A 17,141-nucleotide genomic window follows, 5' to 3' on the forward strand; every position below is an offset into this window, starting at 1 on the left:
AAGGGAAAAAAACAAGGACCATGTCCACAAAGTGGGGAAATGGAAATAATCATACGTACTAGGGGCACGCTAAGGCGGATGGTCTCACACAAGAAGTGATCGACGAATGGGCGAGGGAGAAGCTATGTGGGCGTTGGAAAATTTTCTTAGTTGGACCGGGATTTAATTTAAGAGTCATCTTGCACTTTCAGACGTTGATCGATGCGAAGGTAGCGGTACAATCTAGAGCATATACACTTGGTTGGAGCATAGCGGCCCTAGCACCCCTGTCTAGTTCGGATGTTTTGCATTGAGCCCCTCCAAACCCTTGGTCGTGATGTTAGAAAATCATTATTCACCAACATCGTCATTGCAACAGACCCACTGTGGCAGCCCGACTGGTGTGTACAACGATGATTTGCTGCTTGACCGCACCGCTGCAGGGAAGCCTGCGCGATTGCTTCGTTCTGTCACTCAGCGCCTCGAGTCCAGATTGGCCTACAACGTAAGAGACGTTGCTTTTCTCGCCTTGTTTCAATGTAGGGCCGAATCTGGATTCCCCCCCACCCCTTCATATGAAGGATGCAACCCATGTTGTATGAATAGCAAAGATGAAGCATTGTGGAAGTTAGCCACAGGGGACTAATAGGAAATAAGAAAAAAAAGAAACTTTCTTACGGCGTACCTAGCTTCTTCATCCCCTTCCCATATACTCCGTACATACCTTTCTATAATTCCAGCCCCTCTCGACCGAAAGCCTATCAATTGCTAGCGGGAATGATCTAGCCGGACTGGCATCTAGTGCTGCAAGGATATCGAGACTATAGAGACGATTGGTCCAACTCAACTGCAGTAAAACCCTTGTTCGAGGGTAGCCAAGTGGAGGCGCAGACGCCAGAATTAAATTAATTCGATTGCAATTGAAAGCTCGACGGTTTCAGCTGACTGGCTCAACGTGTGCTCTGGCGGAACTAAGAATAAGAATCCGTGCGCCATGGGGGCTTCTGGCCTATCATCGTTGTCATCGCTCCAGATCTTTTGACTTTACGGTGGGCATAATGCTCTCAGTCCAATAGCATGATTGATGTCAATGGCGTTTCAAAAAGTCTAGACAATACCCGCTGACCATCACTGCCTCCCGGGATGTGATCCCAAGTCCGCCTGTTTAGTGTTGCTGTCATTGGTTGCCGGTGGCGATTTATCATCGCCATGGAAGATGCAGAGTCTGTGGAAATGGCTTACATGCAGAGTACGAAAAGCATATCATATTGCAATGAGCTTCGAGCAATGTGTTGTTGGCCTGGGTGTGTGCTCAGGGGTCTGGGTTGGCCTGTCGTCGGAGTGTGCAGCTGATAGGCCGGAAGGGATAAGAGCTGCATCCGGGAGACAGCAAATGTTCCCAATTGCTCGTGCCAGGTGAGATGTACATGTACACATGCGCGTTGGCTGAGATTGTGCTGACGTTCCTACAGTTGGGTATTACAACGAGAATTTGGGAAAATGATGAAGCGAGAGGAGAATTGTCCGATTTCTATTGTCACATGCTCACAAAAGCCAAAGCCTACCACATCCTTTTTTTGTGGCCCCCCTGCCGTAATGTCATTAGATACAATTGCAGACAATCCCGGCATGACAACTGACAGGCGATTGACCTGAACAGTGGCACAAGGGCAAAAGAGAAAATAATAGATCATACATGGGTGGTAGTCAAACACCGATACACCGAAAAACGCAAAAGGAAAAAAAAAAGCCATTGGAGATATGTGTACAGGTAAATGCGTAAAAAAGACATAAGAGATGCTCAAATCAGAATCTCTTGACACAGGGGAAAAGGGAATAGATAGAAAAATACAGGAACCAGTGATGGTTCAGGTGTGGCAGTTAGGGGAAAAGCATTTACTGCTTGTTCTCACCCTGCTGCTCACCACCCTGCTGCTGCTGCTGCTGCTGCTGCTCGTTGTTGGCCTTGTGCATCTTATCGAAGAGGGTCAAGCTGGCAGTCTGGAGCTCATCGGTCTTCTCCTTGAGCTCCTCGGCAGTGGTGGCGCTCTCGCCAGACTGGCTCTTGACAACGAACTCACGGAGAGTGGCGATCTTCTCCTTGATGGTCTCGGCCTCGGCCTTGTCGAGACGGTCCTCGAAGTCCTTGAGGGCCTTCTCGGTATCGTTCAGGACGCTGTCAGCGCGGTTGGCAGCCTCGATGGCGGCCTTGCGCTCCTTATCAGCCTCAGCGTACTTCTCGGAATCCTCAACCATGGACTGGATCTCAGCATCGGAAAGACCGGAGCCGGAGGCAATGGTGATGGACTGGTCCTTGTTGGTGGACTTATCCTTGGCGTTGACGTGGACAATGGAGTCAGCGTCAATGTCGAAGGTGACCTCAATCTGGGGAACACCACGGTGGGCAGGGGGATGCCAACAAGCTGGAAGTTACCCAGCATCTTGTTGTCACGGACGAGCTCACGCTCACCCTGGTAGACCTTGATCTCGACAGCGGTCTGCATGTCAGCAGCGGTGGAGAAAGTCTGGGACTTCTTGGTGGGGATGGTGGTGTTGCGGTTGATCAAACGGGTGAAGACACCGCCGAGGGTCTCGATACCGAGGGAAAGGGGAGTGACATCGAGGAGCAGAACGTCAGTGACCTCACCGGCGAGGACGGCACCCTGGATGGCGGCACCGATGGCGACGGCCTCATCGGGGTTGACGGACTTGGAGGGCTCACGGCCGAAGATGCCCTTAACGGACTCGGTGACCTTGGGCATACGGGTCATACCACCAACCAGGATGATGTCCTGGATGTCGCCGGACTGGAGGTTGGCATCCTTCAGGGCCTTGCGGACGGGCTCAACGGTGCGGCTGATGAGGGGGTCAACGAGGGCCTCGAGCTGAGCACGGGTCATCTTCTGGGTGATGTGAAGAGCTCCGCTGGCGCCAGCAGTGATGAAGGGAAGGCTGTACGGACGAGTGATTAGTAATTATCATGAAAGATGCTTTCGTTGGTCAATTCTTACCTGATCTCAGTCTGGAGGGAAGAGGACAGCTCGATCTTGGCCTTCTCGGCGGCCTCACGGATACGCTGGATGGCCATGCGGTCACCGGTGAGGTCAACACCGGTCTCCTTCTTGAACTCGCCAACAATGTTGCGGACAAGGTGGATATCGAAATCCTCACCACCAAGGTGAGTATCACCGTTGGTGGACTTGACCTCGAACACACCCCTTCTGGATCTCCAGAACGGAGATATCGAAGGTACCACCACCGAGATCGTAGACGGCGACGACACGGTCGGCCTCCTTCTCCATACCGTAGGCAAGGGCGGCAGCGGTAGGCTCGTTGACGACACGCAGGACGTTCAGGCCGGCAATCTGACCAGCATCCTTGGTAGCCTGACGCTGAGAGTCGTTGAAGTACGCGGGGACAGTAACGACGGCGTTCTTAACGGGCTTGCTGAGGTATGCCTCGGCGGTCTCCTTCATCTTGGTGAGGACGAAGCCACCAACCTGCGAAGGGGAGTACTTTTGGCCGCGGGCCTCAACCCAGGCGTCACCGTTGGTGTGCTGGACAATCTTGTAGGGAACCTCCTTGATGTCACGCTGGACCTCGATATCGGTGTACTTGCGACCAATCAGACGCTTGGTAGCGAACAGAGTGTTCTCGGGGTTGACAACGGCCTGACGCTTAGCGGCAACACCGACCAAGCGCTCGCCATCCTGGGCGAAACCAACAACGGAGGGAGTAGTGCGAGCACCTATTGCAAAATTGGATTAGTTTTCTTGATTCGAATGGGCGCTTGGTTGATGGGCGGATGGATTCAAGGCCCGAAGCTCTGACCACTTGGCCGCAAAAGTTGATTTTTTTTTGCCACGTACCTTCGGCGTTCTCAATGATCTTGGGGGACTTGCCCTCCATGACAGCGACGGCGGAGTTGGTGGTACCTATAATTCGATTAAAACCTCGTTTGTGACAATTGATTTCGATCGCGCCAAAACTTACCAAGATCAATACCGATGACCTGGCCCTTCACCTTCTCCTCACCACCCTCTGTCGAGTTCCATCTCCGGAATGAGGCAGGGAGTCTGGAGGCAGGGGTGCGAGCGAAAGCATTGCGCGGAAGCTATGATGTACAGAGTCAGTGTCGTGCGACGCATAGTATCTTCCTCGGGGAAAGGGCAAGCTTACTGCGCGGGTAATTGTGCGAGGAAGCATTGTGAAGGGATATTAATTAATAAGAGAAAGAGAAAAAGGAAGACTCCAACGACTCAATCGTAGAGTAATAAAGGGTAGAAGAAGGGAGGAAGAGATGGAGATGGAGAGATGGAATCAAAAAGAAGGGGAAAGGGAATTAGAAATTGCACGGAGAGCTTCGGCCCGTCGAACTTGGTAGAATCACGGGATCTGGCCAATCAGCGAGGCGGTTGTCGTCGACGCCTCCCTGGTAACCGAGCTCACCGCCTTCTCGGTGCCGTACATGCGGTTGTTTACGGCGGTATACAAGGCGAGTCTAGGTCGAGCGGCACATTGGTACATAGTCCAGATAAGGTAGAAAGAAGGCTCATGTCTCATGCAATATTGCGAGCGCTATGCTTGACTGTGGCTTGGTTCCTATATCCGGATGGAAGCTCAATGGCATATCATTCCGCCATAACACACGTCACTAGCTCCAGGTTTAGGCGCTAACCGCCGAGCGTTCTCTTATATTGAATTCTGACTCTTCTGATGACTACGATCCAATACTGTAGCATCTGTCGCAATAAGTATCGCTTCTCGTAGTAATTGCGACAAGTCTGTATCTTCCGTGGGTGAACCAGTCATACTCTGAACATGTCGTGTGACCTGGTCGGCAAACTCCCCCTTTGCCTGTGATTTAGCTGCACCTGAGACACAATTGGGAACAGAGCCAGAATCCGCCTAGATCTAGATGGGCAATGACAACTCATGTGTTCCAGTGGGGTGCTGCGCCTGCTCCAGATCGTTGAACCTGGGGGAGGTTGAGTACCAACGGGATGATATATCGTCAACTGCCACAAAGCATACCACCCCGATAATCATCAAAATAGACATAGCGGAAATAAAGATCAATATGCAACCAAGATTGCATCGATCAACAATCCCAGTGTAATGCATCATCATGAATCTTAAGATTGGCCGGTTCCGGGGTCACAGGCAAACCGCATTCGTTGGAACTCACAGTTCCCCGGCTTTTTGTCCCAGTCCCAAGTCTTACGTCATCCGCTCTGAAAGCGCCATTCGACTTTGAACTGCAAAGCACAGACTGTTCTTCAGTGGAATCTCATTGCAGTTGATTCAACAGTGATCTCGGTCTTTGCATTAACACTGCTAGTTGACGGTCATACTGGATGGGGCCCGTTTCTCCTGACTCAAACTTCCCCGCTCGAACAATGTCATCTCTGGCCTAGCTCTCCCAACCATGACCTCGGATTCAACTTTGCTGTAAGTGTATTTCTACTATCAACTGCGCTGGATCTCTAACGTGAATTGCTACTTTAGACATCGCCCGACCGAGGCTCTCATCCTCCCAACCAAGCGACGTTTCTTCCCGTTCAAGATCCCCAACTTGTGCGTTGATCAACCCACTATCTTTATCTTTGGAACGCGGCCTAACCAAGTTTCATTCTAGCCACACACAGCTTCGCAACTATATCAGCACTGCTGATAACGATCGCATTTATGTCGTGGTCGAGAGAATTGTGTATGCAATTCACATATCAGCGCAAAAGCGCGAGAGCATAGCGGTGATCCCATTTGAGCCGCGCTGTCTAGCCGCTGGATATGGTTGGATCGCAGTCGGGGGCCCGGAAAATGGCGAATGCGCTTTTATTCAGATTGGTGACCGCGGAATGCAAGCTCATAGCGATATGTCCTCGTTCCAGAACGATGTGGATAGTGCTCTCCCGCTTGATCTCGACCCACCCTCGCTGATGACTTCACGAGGCGATTTCAATAGTGAGACTGAGTCAACACGCTATCGCAGCAGCATATCATCCCCTGAAGTAGAGCTCCACAGGTTTGGTGGTAGCATAGTCAATTCAGTGGCGATTCATCGTTTCTATGGGGGTAGCGAGGATCTTGCGGATGAAGACATCGCGGTTTTGAGGTTGGCGCTAGTCGGAGTATAGACCTGTGCTGACTATGCTAACCACTATCACTAGCAACAATGATCGAACTGTCACTGTGTATTCGCTGACTCGTGCGAAAGTTCTCAAAGTTCTCCATCACTCGACTTGCATGAACTATGCGACAATCTCTCCGGACTCCAAACTTCTCACTGCAGTAGGTGATGAGAACCACGCCTACTTTTATGAGATATCCCGTGATTTGGAATCCGCTGGTACAATTGAATCTGGAGAAAAGCTTACTGGATGGGAATGGGAGCTAGTAAATCGCCTGGAGATGAAAATTGGTCTGCGCGCGGATGATGCGTGCTGCTTTACTATTGCTTTCTCACCATCCAGCCGCCTGTGTGCCATAGGATCGCAATCCGGAGTCATTACGATAATCGATGTCGAGTCCATCAAGAAGAGCTTTGGCGACTCCGAAGACAACTCCCCTATTCTTTGTCAATTTCCGGCTTCGAGATCATGCGCCGAGGGTGGTGCTGTCCGTTGCATGGCCTTTTCTCCCGAGCCATGGGACCTGCTGGTGTGGTTGGAGGGTCACGGTAGAGCCGGTGTTGCAGACGTTCGCCAACAATTCATGCGCAGGCAGATTGTTCACTTGGACTCCAATGATCCAAAACTGCAGGAAGTATACACGGAATTCTCGCCAGAGAATCTCGAACGACAAGTCCTGGATGATGATCTTCTGGACGCGGCACCACGATTAAGACCTGACCAGGAAGACCTACCGGATGAGCGAAATGGAGAAGAAGCGGAGCGTTCGTCTCTGCGAGAGTCTTTAATCCAAGATCTTACCGAGAGGGAAAGATTGATCATGGAATTTTTGAACACAGCACGCTGGACGTCGCGGCTGGAAGAAGGGCTCTCTGAACGGCCAGAACGCCCGGTTAGAGCAAACATTCACTCGCAACCAGCGGTTCGTCCACGGCACCCTGGTTCCACAGATGGTGCCACTCGCGCTCATCGTCCTACTTCACCCCTGCATTCCTATGATCCCTCTGAGGTCCCTCGGGATAATCATTCGGGCCGCGCTGGATCCAATCCAAGACGTCAGAGCTCAGTAGTGTTATCCCAAGGAAGTCGACCTTCAGAAGCGGGGTCCTCTCCCAATGATCGCCAATCGAACGTCCTCAATTATTCTACCTCGCCTTCAGAGTTCCCATCTCTCGTGTCAGAAATCATCTCTCGGGCTGGTGCCGATCCAGAGGCGGTCAACAACGAAACTGGCGTTCCAACGGAATCTACGAGGTCCTCTAATCCAAGTATAGATGCTCAAAGCTTGAGTCACAGATCTCAGCGATCAAGCTCTATTCCTCGACGCATCGAACGGCCACAAACTGGGGCTGAAAGAAGATATGACACTTCACGCCTCACAACATATGAAATTCGTGCGAATGTCGCGGCGGATCGGCTTCGGCGCCAACGGCAGATTGCCAATGAGGTACACAACCGCTCTTTTGAAAGGGAACAACGACATCGCCAACAGCTTCTCGGTTTTGAACAGACACACTCTCCCCGCTGGATCAGGAATATAATTAATGATTTGCCTGAGCGAAATGGAATGCATGGCCCAGGCGCCGAAGAGCCAGATTCCACTGCTGGAGTCGGCTGGGGCGCCGATGGACGCACACTGTGGGTGTACAAACTAGCCACTGCACGGAACTCCGCACTAACGTTTATAGGTACATTGCCACATTGGAGGGGATTTTTGAATTCCAACTCAACATTCATGATCGCAAAACATTCCCTATTTTCTCCTGCCGTTGAAGTCCCGTGCCTGGCGTTACAGGGCTTTCTCTTTATTTTCATTTCATGAGGTTCCACTTTCCATCTCCAATTACTCTTTTCGATATTCTCTTTCTGATCGTGCAAGTATTACAAATACCCGAAACCCCTGCGAACAAGGATGCGCCGGCGAACCTACTCCGGAACAAGCTGGTCTACTGCTCAGAATTTGCAAAAAGAAGCACTGCCGGGGCTCGCTAGTTGAGACCGGTTCTTTTCGTGCTAATAGTCGGAATTTTCCTCGTTGCCAAATTGTTCTTCACGCTGCATACTATTCTGGCGCTTTGGGGCGTACATCATCACATATCCTGTTCAATTTTCCTTTCTATGTCACAGCCACCTTTCTTGTATGATTGATTGAAGTACAAAAAGTTTAACTACATATTTTCCTTATTTTTGCTGATTATGTCTCTTGATCATCGAGAGATACTAAATTCTAGGTAGTTTACCTACATACATGTAGTTACATACGTAGATGTGTGTGTAAGTATCACTCATTTTTGTTCAGCACATTTTCTAGTGCTCTTATTCAATCTGCAAGTTATGACCTATGAGCTTAAACCTTTGGCATGTATTGGGAGTAACATCCAGCGGGATTCGGGAAAGAATTCGTTCAACCTGGACCTTGATGTTGTTGGACTAAAGCATATAACTCCGTCGGCCTCGGGTATATGCTAATCCGAGCCGTGTTTGCGGCACTCTTATCGACGTCATTTATTGCCAGATCATACCGCCTCCAATGTTCTTTCAGCGAGGTTTACAATCTGTAATGCTCTTCCCTTAAATCCATTTAGAGCCTCTTTTTGACCTTATCGTTAATCTTGATTCCATCCTCTGAACCTCTGCCTCTCACAGCAAAGAACAATTGCTGCCAAATTTCGGCCAGGACTTGAATCGATTCACATATCGGTGTGGGGTTCGGCTATTGCCGAGTCAAACATTGACACAATCTCATTCACTGGTTGAATCTCACAGATCTGGTCGACAACATGGCGGACTCGCTTCAATCACCAATGGAGAAGCTAGACTTGGATGCCAAACCATCCAGCTTAACAGCTTTCGATCAGCGCCTAGCAGACGAAGAGGATGGCAAGATCGAGAATTCACAGACTAGGACGCGAGCTCGTCAGACCTCCGAAGAGTTGCTGGCGGAGCTTGAAACCGAGTTTCTAACCCCATCAGACCAATTTAACACGAAATGGCTGAATTCTCTTCAAAAGTGAGTGTCTCGGTTTCGAGTGCGGGGCAGCTTCTAACAGCTTTGGCAGACGATGGGATGTTTCGACAGACTATACGGACCTTTTCGAACACGCCCCAACCCAGTCGCGCACTGTGACTCGATTCAAGCGAGAAGGATTAGAAGGACGCGTTACTGGTTATCATGAAGTCACGGTTCCTGCTGCAAGCGCAACCGCCAAAAATTCCACATCACTCCTCCGCCGACCTGCTGGCCGTGCCGACTTTGTCAGAGGAGCTGCAGGTTTCTTTCCTTTCGCCCCCGGGGGCTTGGAGGGTATCGAGGCACTGGCAGCAATGGAGGCCGATGCGCATGACGTTGAGCAGTCGAGCAATGGGAAGCAATCTGGGCTTGACCGTATCATCAACTTCGGCACCGAGGGCGGTCTTCTGACAACACCACCTGGTTTTGATTGCGGTATCGAGTTCGATGAACCCAAGTCTAAAGACGCCACCGAGGTTGCCCAAGAAGTCGAATCCGCCCTTCTTCAAGAAGAAAGCAACTTGAAAGTGGACCAACCCGAGACCGCGGACATAGATACGGGAATAGACGCTGAAGCTCGTGATGCCAGCGACGACGAAGACGAAGAAGACATTGACGCTTTGTTACCGGTCGAGTTCCCAGCATTGGAACCACGTAATCCGTTGCTCGCCGGCGTTCACAAGCAAAAGGGCAGAGAATGGGCTCATGTTGTCGACATTAATAAGGATATTCCGAACTTCCATGAACTAGTTCCAGATATGGCCAGGGAGTGGCCATTCGAGCTTGATACTTTCCAAAAAGAGGCCGTCTATCATCTTGAGAATGGCGATTCCGTGTTTGTTGCGGCTCATACATCGGCAGGCAAGACCGTTGTGGCCGAGTATGCAATTGCATTGGCTGCTAAACACATGACGAAAGCGATTTACACGTCTCCCATCAAAGCGCTGAGCAACCAGAAGTACCGTGATTTCAGAACTGAGTTTGACGACGTCGGTATTTTGACCGGTGATGTTCAAATCAACCCGGAAGCCAGCTGCCTCATTATGACTACTGAGATCCTGCGGAGTATGCTGTATCGAGGTGCTGATCTCATCCGAGACGTCGAGTTCGTCATTTTCGACGAAGTGCATTATGTGAACGATCTTGAGCGAGGAGTTGTGTGGGAAGAAGTCATCATCATGCTCCCAGAGCATGTTACATTGATTCTTCTCTCTGCAACTGTGCCCAATACCCGTGAGTTCGCATCCTGGGTGGGTCGTACGAAGAAGAAGGACATCTACGTTATTTCGACCCATAAGCGACCTGTTCCGCTGGAGCACTATCTCTGGGCCGGAAAGAGCAAGCATAAGATTGTCGACTCCAATAAAAGATTCCTCGAAAGTGGCTGGAAGGAAGCGGACGATATTCTTTCCGGAAAAGATAAGGCCAAGGCTAAAAAGGAGGCCGAAGCGCTGGCGCAGTCAGCGCAAGCTAAAGCTCCTTCAGGTCCTCAAGCTCGCGGACGAGGTCAGCCAGTGAATACCCGAGGTGGTGGTGGTCGCGGTGGCGGTCGTGGCGGCGCACCGCGCGGAGGAGCTCCCTCACGAGGTCGAGGACAGGGCCGTGGACAGCCATCCAATAGGGGAACAGGTAACATCGCTCGTACAGGTCGTGGAGGTGGTCGCACAAGCGCGGCTCAGGACAGAAACACCTGGGTCCATCTTGTTTCGCATCTTCGCCAAGAAGACTTGTTGCCAGGATGTGTCTTCGTCTTTTCTAAAAAGCGATGTGAAGAGAACGCAGATTCACTGTCAAACCAAGATTTCAATAATGCTAGCGAGAAAAGCTTGACTCACATGTTCATCGAGAAATCACTGACTCGTCTGAAACCCGAGGATCGCACGCTCCCACAGGTTCTTCGTCTTCGTGAGCTGTTAAGCAGGGGTATCGCTGTACACCACGGCGGTCTCCTGCCAATCATGAAGGAGGTTGTTGAGATTCTCTTCGCTAGGTCTCTAGTTAAGGTTTTGTTCGCCACGGAAACATTCGCAATGGGTTTGAACCTTCCCACCCGAACCGTAGTGTTCTCTGGTTTCCGCAAACACGATGGCAAAAGCTTCCGTGATCTCTTACCTGGTGAATATACGCAAATGGCGGGGCGTGCTGGGCGTAGAGGTCTTGACACGGTGGGGTACGTTATTGTGACAAACAGTGGCAAGGAAGAGGCTCCGCCGGCTGCTGCGTTGAAGCAGATGATTCTTGGCGACCCGACAAAGCTGAGGTCCCAATTCCGACTCACGTACAATATGATCTTGAACCTGCTGCGAGTGGAAGCCTTGAAGATTGAAGAAATGATCAAGCGGAGTTTCAGCGAAAATGCAACACAGGCTCTCTTACCGGAACACGAGAAGCAAGTTCAAATATCCGAGGCCAGTCTTGCGAAAATCAAACGGGAACCATGTGAAACCTGTGACCGGGATTTGAAGGCCTGCCACGACGCCGCAATGGAATATCAAAAGCTCACAGCTCAGTTCCATAACGAATTGCTGGCATCACCTGTCGGCAAACGTCTTCTCACGATGAGGAGAGTAGTTGTTTACCGGAAGGTGGGTTCACATGCTTTGCTCCAATGATTCATGTGAGCTAAGGTGCTAACATGAGATACAGGATGGACTCCGTACTGCTGGTGTTATTGTCCGCGACGGTGTTTCTGCCGGAGTGGTTGGAGCCGCACCATGCCTTCAAGTACTCGAGATCGGAACTTTGAGCAGCAAGCGGCATCCCACTGACATTCTTCCTTTCTTGCCTAATCTCCGACCATACCTCCAATCTCTTCCAAATCGCGTTGATGAAATGAGCCTCCGAGTAGTCAAAGTCCCACTATCCGATGTCGAATGTGTGACGAACACCCAGGTTAAGTCCGGCAAACCTCTATGGTACTTGAACATCAAAAGAGGTACGAGCAGCTATGATTTTATTTTACCCGTATATGGCAGCAAAGAGGACTAACTCCAAAAACAGAGGCTGTTTATTGGGCAGAAAAGGAACTGCATCAGTACACCAACTCTTGGATTGATACTGCGTGGGACGAGATTGACTGGCAACGTATCAAAGAGATGGAGGTTCGCGATGTCCTCGACAAGCGACGAGCTCAGGCACAGATTGTCCAAACATCCCACTGTCTGGAATGCCCTGACTTCGTGAAACACGTGCGTATTTCTTCATATTCATATAGACCACATGCTAATATCTGCTAGTTCGAGATGCAACACGACGAGTGGCAAGTTAAGGAAAACATCTCGGAACTGAAGCAACTTATGTCCGACCAAAATCTTCAACTACTTCCGGACTATGAGCAGCGTATTCAAGTGCTGAGAGAGCTCGGTTTTGTTGACGAACAATCTCGTGTGCAATTAAAGGGCAAGGTGGCGTGCGAGATCCACTCCGCCGATGAGCTGGTGTTGACCGAATTGGTCCTCGAAAACGTCCTTGCCGAATACGAACCGGAGGAGATTGTTGCACTCCTCTCTGCATTTGTCTTCCAGGAGAAGACAGAGAGTATCCCCACTCTCACCCCCCGCCTAGAGAAGGGCCAGAAAGAGATCATCCGTATCGCCGAGAAGGTGAATGATTTCCAAATCCTGCACCAGGTTATCCAGTCCAGTGAAGATTCCAACGACTTTGCTAGCAAGCCACGCTTTGGGCTTGCTGAAGTTGTCTATGAGTGGGCCAAGGGTATGTCTTTCAATCGCATCACGGACCTCACCGACGTGATGGAAGGTACTATTGTCCGGGTGATCACTCGACTGGACGAGACTTGTCGCGAAGTGAAGAACGCGGCTAAACTGGTTGGCGACCCAACCCTCTACACCAAGATGCAGCAAGCCCAGGATTTGATCAAGCGCGATGTCATCTTCGCTGCTTCTCTTTACATGTGAGGATGCCCTATCCTCAGGAAATGGTACCGTACCGTTATTGGGCCGACATGAACTTCCACGCACATTGAGAACTACCTAGGTACCCAGCAAATATGTAAATTAAGAACGAAGCCATGAAAGATCCAAGACCATGAAAGTGCATTCAGTATATAAATATAGTCATAGAGCAAACAAGAGCCCATCAGAAAATGCGTGTGTGCGGCCTCTGATTAGCTGCGGGGCGACCGCCTCCCGAAAGTCGGGAAAATCGAAAAAAATCCCCCCTCCTCTTGAAGAGCACCTTCTTCCTCTTCTCTCCAAGATCCACACGATCTCTCTAGGGCATTCACGTCCTTCCAGCTATTTAGTTATTTACTTTTTCCCTCCGGCCTTCTCTTCCCTCATCGGCGCCGGTCCGAGCCTCCTCCGAGCTTCTCATTTTATTTGGAGATTTTTTTGTCTTTCAGGTGTTGGGGGATTGCTACGCGATGGATGTCACAGCCCTTCGAGACCGCATTCAGTCTACTCTAGACGCGAATGCGGATATTCGCCGGCAAGCAGAGCTTGATTTGAAATATGTATGTGATGGGTTCTGGATCAACTGGCGGGGCGACGTTAGGCTCACACGTGGTTCTACATCTAGGCTGAGACACAACCCGGATTTATCAATGGACTTTTGGACATCCTGCAGGGCGAGCAGAACAACGCAGTTCAGCTCTCTGGTAAGTTTTTGGACGTCTAGATTGGACGGTCAAAAAGTTCTCTTCGCTGACCCCGCTTCTTCTCCTTGCAGCTGGTGTTTACTTGAAGAACCGTATTACTCGTGGATGGGCCCCCGTCGAAGATAGCCCGCAGCGTACGCCTATTCCTGAAGCCGAGAAGCCCGCTTTCAGAGAGAGACTTATTCCTGCCCTGGCCTCGACACCGCCCAACGTCCGCAATCAGCTGGTTCCTCTCCTCCAGAAGATTCTCCAAAACGATTTCCCTGAACAGTGGCCCGGATTTTTGGATCTCACTCTGCAGCTCCTTGGCACCAATGACGCCAGTACGGTCTATGCGGGTTTGCAGTGTCTATTGGCAATCTGCCGGGTGTACAGGTTTAAGGCGGGCGAGAAGAGAGAGGAGTTTGATAAAATCGTGGAGCACTCGTTCCCCCAGCTGCTCAGCATCGGGTCAAAGCTCGTTGATGAGGAAAGTTTGGAGGCTGCGGAGATGCTCCGACTCGTGGTGAAGGCTTTCAAACATGCGATCTACGTTGGTTACCCTGATTTCAGCACGCGGGCGACCAAGCCATTTATACTGACTCTTTGCGAATTTAGTTTGAGCTTTCTCCGTGTCTACAGACCCACCAGGCAACTGTGGACTGGTGCACACTGTTCCTGCGCATTATCTCAAAGACACCCCCTGCAAGCTCCATGGGAGATTCGAAGGAGGACCGGGAGATGAACCACTGGTGGAAGTGCAAGAAGTGGTCATACGCCAACCTGAACCGTCTATTTATCAGATACGGCAACCCAACCACGATCACGAAATCCTCTTCCCCCGACTACACACCTTACGCGAAGACCTTCATCAGCACATTCGCGCCCGAAATTCTCAAGGGATACCTGACAGAAATCGATAAGTGGGTTTCCAAGACCCAATGGCTCAGCAACTCCGCACTTTCATATACATTGGTCTTTATGGAGGAGTGTGTCAAGCCCAAGGTCATGTGGGAGCACCTCAAGCCCCATATGGACAACTTGATCGCCCACTTCGTGTTCCCTATCTTGTGCCAATCTGACGAGGATATTGAGCTCTTCGAGGACGACCCATCTGAGTATCTCCACCGCAAGCTGAACTTCTATGAGGAAGTATCAGCCCCTGATGTTGCCGCCACAAACTTCCTGGTTTCTCTTACCAAGAACCGCAAGAAGCAGACTTTCTCTATCCTCACTTTCGTCAACAGTGTTGTTAGCAAGTACGAGTCTGAGCCGGAAGAACAGAAGCAGCCCAGGGAGAAGGAGGGCGCTTTGCGCATGATTGGCTCACTCGCCTCGGTCATCCTGGGCAAGAAGAGCCCAATTGCTGACCAGGTCGAATACTTCTTCGTCCGTCACGTTTTCCCCGAATTCCGCAGTCCCCACGGCTTCCTCCGTGCCCGTGCATGCGACACCCTGGAGAAGTTCGAGCAGCTCGATTTCAAGGACCCCAACAACCTCATGGTTATCTACCGAAACATCCTCGAGTCGATGACCGACTCCGAACTTCCCGTGCGAGTTGAGGCCGCTCTTGCTCTGCAGCCCCTCATTCGTCACGATGTCATTCGTACCTCGATGCAGCAGAACATTCCCCAGATCATGCAGCAACTTCTTAAGTTGGCCAATGAGGTCGATGTGGATGCCCTGGCCAATGTCATGGAGGACTTTGTTGAGGTCTTCTCTGCTGAGCTTACGCCCTTTGCCGTGGCGCTCAGCGAGCAGCTCCGCGATACTTATATGCGTATTGTTGGTGAGCTTTTGGAGCGGAATGCTACCAAGGGTGGTGATGATGATGGCTATGGCGATTTCTTGGACGATAAGAGCATCACCGCTTTGGGCGTGTTGCAGACCATTGGTACTCTTATTCTCACCCTCGAGAGCACTCCCGACGTGCTCCTGCACCTCGAGACCATTTTGATGCCTGTCATCAGCATCACGCTGGAGAACAAGCTTTACGGTAAGTCTGTTGTTTTCTAACAATGATTGGTCTGGCTCTGACTGTTTATCTTAGATCTCTATAACGAAATTTTCGAGATCATCGACAGCTGCACTTTCGCATCCAAGACTATTTCTCCATCCATGTGGCAGGCCTTTGAGCTGATCCACAAGACCTTCAAGGCTGGTGCTGAGTTGTATCTCGAAGGTATGAAGCTCAGCTATACTCCATTGCATTGAGCATTCTTATTGACTTTATATTGTTTAGATATGCTCCCAGCTCTTGACAACTATGTTGCCTACGGCTCTGAGATGCTGGTTCAAAACCCGGCTTACCTCGGCGCCATGGTCGGTATGGTCCAGGACATCTTTTCTGATGACAAGGTCGGTGGCGTTGACCGCATCTGCGGTTGCAAGCTTGCCGAGACTCTGATGCTCAACCTCCGGGGTCACATTGACCAGTATATCCCCATGTTCATTGAGATGGCTATGCAGGTCATTGATGCCGGCGAGGCACGCACCAAGTCGTACCGTATTCACTTGATGGAGATGGTCATCAACGCCATCTACTACAACTCAGCTCTCAGTCTCCAGGTCATGGAGGCCAAGGGCTGGACCAACAAGTTCTTCAGCACTTGGTTTGCTAACATTGACAACTTCAGACGTGTGCACGATAAGAAGCTGTCAATTGCCGCAATCAGCTCACTGCTTACCCTCAAGGCCACTGACGTTCCTGTCAGTGTCCAGCAGGGATGGCCGAGACTGTTGCAGGGTGTGACCAGACTCTTCCAAACTCTGCCTGCTGCTCTCAAGCGTATGTTTCCCTGCCCAGACTCTGTTATCATTTTTCCATCGGCTAACGATTTATACAGAACGCGAGGATGCTACTAGAGAATCCGACTTCACTCTCGATGACGAAGACGATGAGGATGACGAGGACAATGACTGGGATGGAGATGTCGAATGGGACGAAAACGAAGTCGAGGCAGCTCTTGACGACGACGTCCCCGACGAGAGTGCCGCTTACCTCGACTTCCTCAACCAGGAGGCTCAAAAGTTCGGCTCATTCGCCGATGATGACGATGATGACATGGACGAGGAAAGCCTTCTGGAGACCCCTCTGGATAAGGTGGAGCCATATGGCATGTTCAAGCACGTTCTGCTGAGTATGTGATCCTCATCAAGTATCCCATTATTATATTCCCCGCTAACTTCAATTCCAGGCCTTCAACAAGAACAGCCCCAGCTCTATGAGAGCCTGACCAAGGTTCTCGGCCCCGAAGAACAGCAGATCATCCAAGGTGTCTTCCACGAAGCAGATGCCAAGGCTATGGTCGCCGCTGCCAACGCAGAAGCCGCCGCCGCTGCGGGTATGCAGGCCAACGGCAACTAAGAGACTATAACCGATATGGAGTGAGAAAAACACAAAAGCTTCGAACTTCAAATGTCT

The 17,141-nt window shown here is 50.8% G+C and overlaps 4 protein-coding genes across 4 annotated transcripts; 3 read left to right on the plus strand and 1 right to left on the minus strand.

Moving 5' to 3' along the window:
• Nucleotides 1-1,875: 1,875 nt before the first annotated feature.
• Nucleotides 1,876-4,185, minus strand: N7457_002705 (Hsp70 family protein; the record flags this gene model as incomplete). Its single annotated transcript, XM_057173751.1, has 7 exons — nucleotides 1,876-2,402; nucleotides 2,450-2,931; nucleotides 2,991-3,145; nucleotides 3,192-3,727; nucleotides 3,849-3,914; nucleotides 3,973-4,093; nucleotides 4,159-4,185. The coding sequence occupies 7 exons, from the start codon at nucleotides 4,183-4,185 to the stop codon at nucleotides 1,876-1,878; spliced, it is 1,914 nt and encodes a 637-aa protein (XP_057033902.1).
• Nucleotides 4,186-5,407: 1,222 nt separating this feature from the next.
• On the plus strand, nucleotides 5,408-7,883 carry N7457_002706 (uncharacterized protein; the record flags this gene model as incomplete). Its single annotated transcript, XM_057173752.1, has 5 exons — nucleotides 5,408-5,430; nucleotides 5,488-5,556; nucleotides 5,618-6,094; nucleotides 6,150-7,748; nucleotides 7,799-7,883. 5 exons carry the CDS (start codon nucleotides 5,408-5,410, stop codon nucleotides 7,881-7,883), a joined length of 2,253 nt encoding a protein of 750 aa, XP_057033903.1.
• Nucleotides 7,884-8,890: 1,007 nt separating this feature from the next.
• On the plus strand, nucleotides 8,891-13,037 carry N7457_002707 (SKI complex RNA helicase subunit SKI2; the record flags this gene model as incomplete). Its single annotated transcript, XM_057173753.1, has 5 exons — nucleotides 8,891-9,120; nucleotides 9,170-11,705; nucleotides 11,767-12,055; nucleotides 12,121-12,308; nucleotides 12,357-13,037. 5 exons carry the CDS (start codon nucleotides 8,891-8,893, stop codon nucleotides 13,035-13,037), a joined length of 3,924 nt encoding a protein of 1,307 aa, XP_057033904.1.
• Nucleotides 13,038-13,504: 467 nt separating this feature from the next.
• Nucleotides 13,505-17,084, plus strand: N7457_002708 (putative nonsense-mediated mRNA decay protein (Nmd5); the record flags this gene model as incomplete). The annotated part of the gene is made up of 8 exons (XM_057173754.1): nucleotides 13,505-13,594; nucleotides 13,660-13,738; nucleotides 13,810-14,270; nucleotides 14,336-15,713; nucleotides 15,768-15,899; nucleotides 15,960-16,505; nucleotides 16,564-16,857; nucleotides 16,915-17,084. The coding sequence occupies 8 exons, from the start codon at nucleotides 13,505-13,507 to the stop codon at nucleotides 17,082-17,084; spliced, it is 3,150 nt and encodes a 1,049-aa protein (XP_057033905.1).
• Between the last annotated feature and the right edge of the window lie 57 nt (nucleotides 17,085-17,141).

Source organism: Penicillium paradoxum (assembly GCF_028828445.1).
Source record: "Penicillium paradoxum strain IBT 22861 chromosome Unknown utg000003l_segment0_segment0, whole genome shotgun sequence".
In the NCBI taxonomy this organism is placed as follows: domain Eukaryota; kingdom Fungi; phylum Ascomycota; class Eurotiomycetes; order Eurotiales; family Aspergillaceae; genus Penicillium; species Penicillium paradoxum.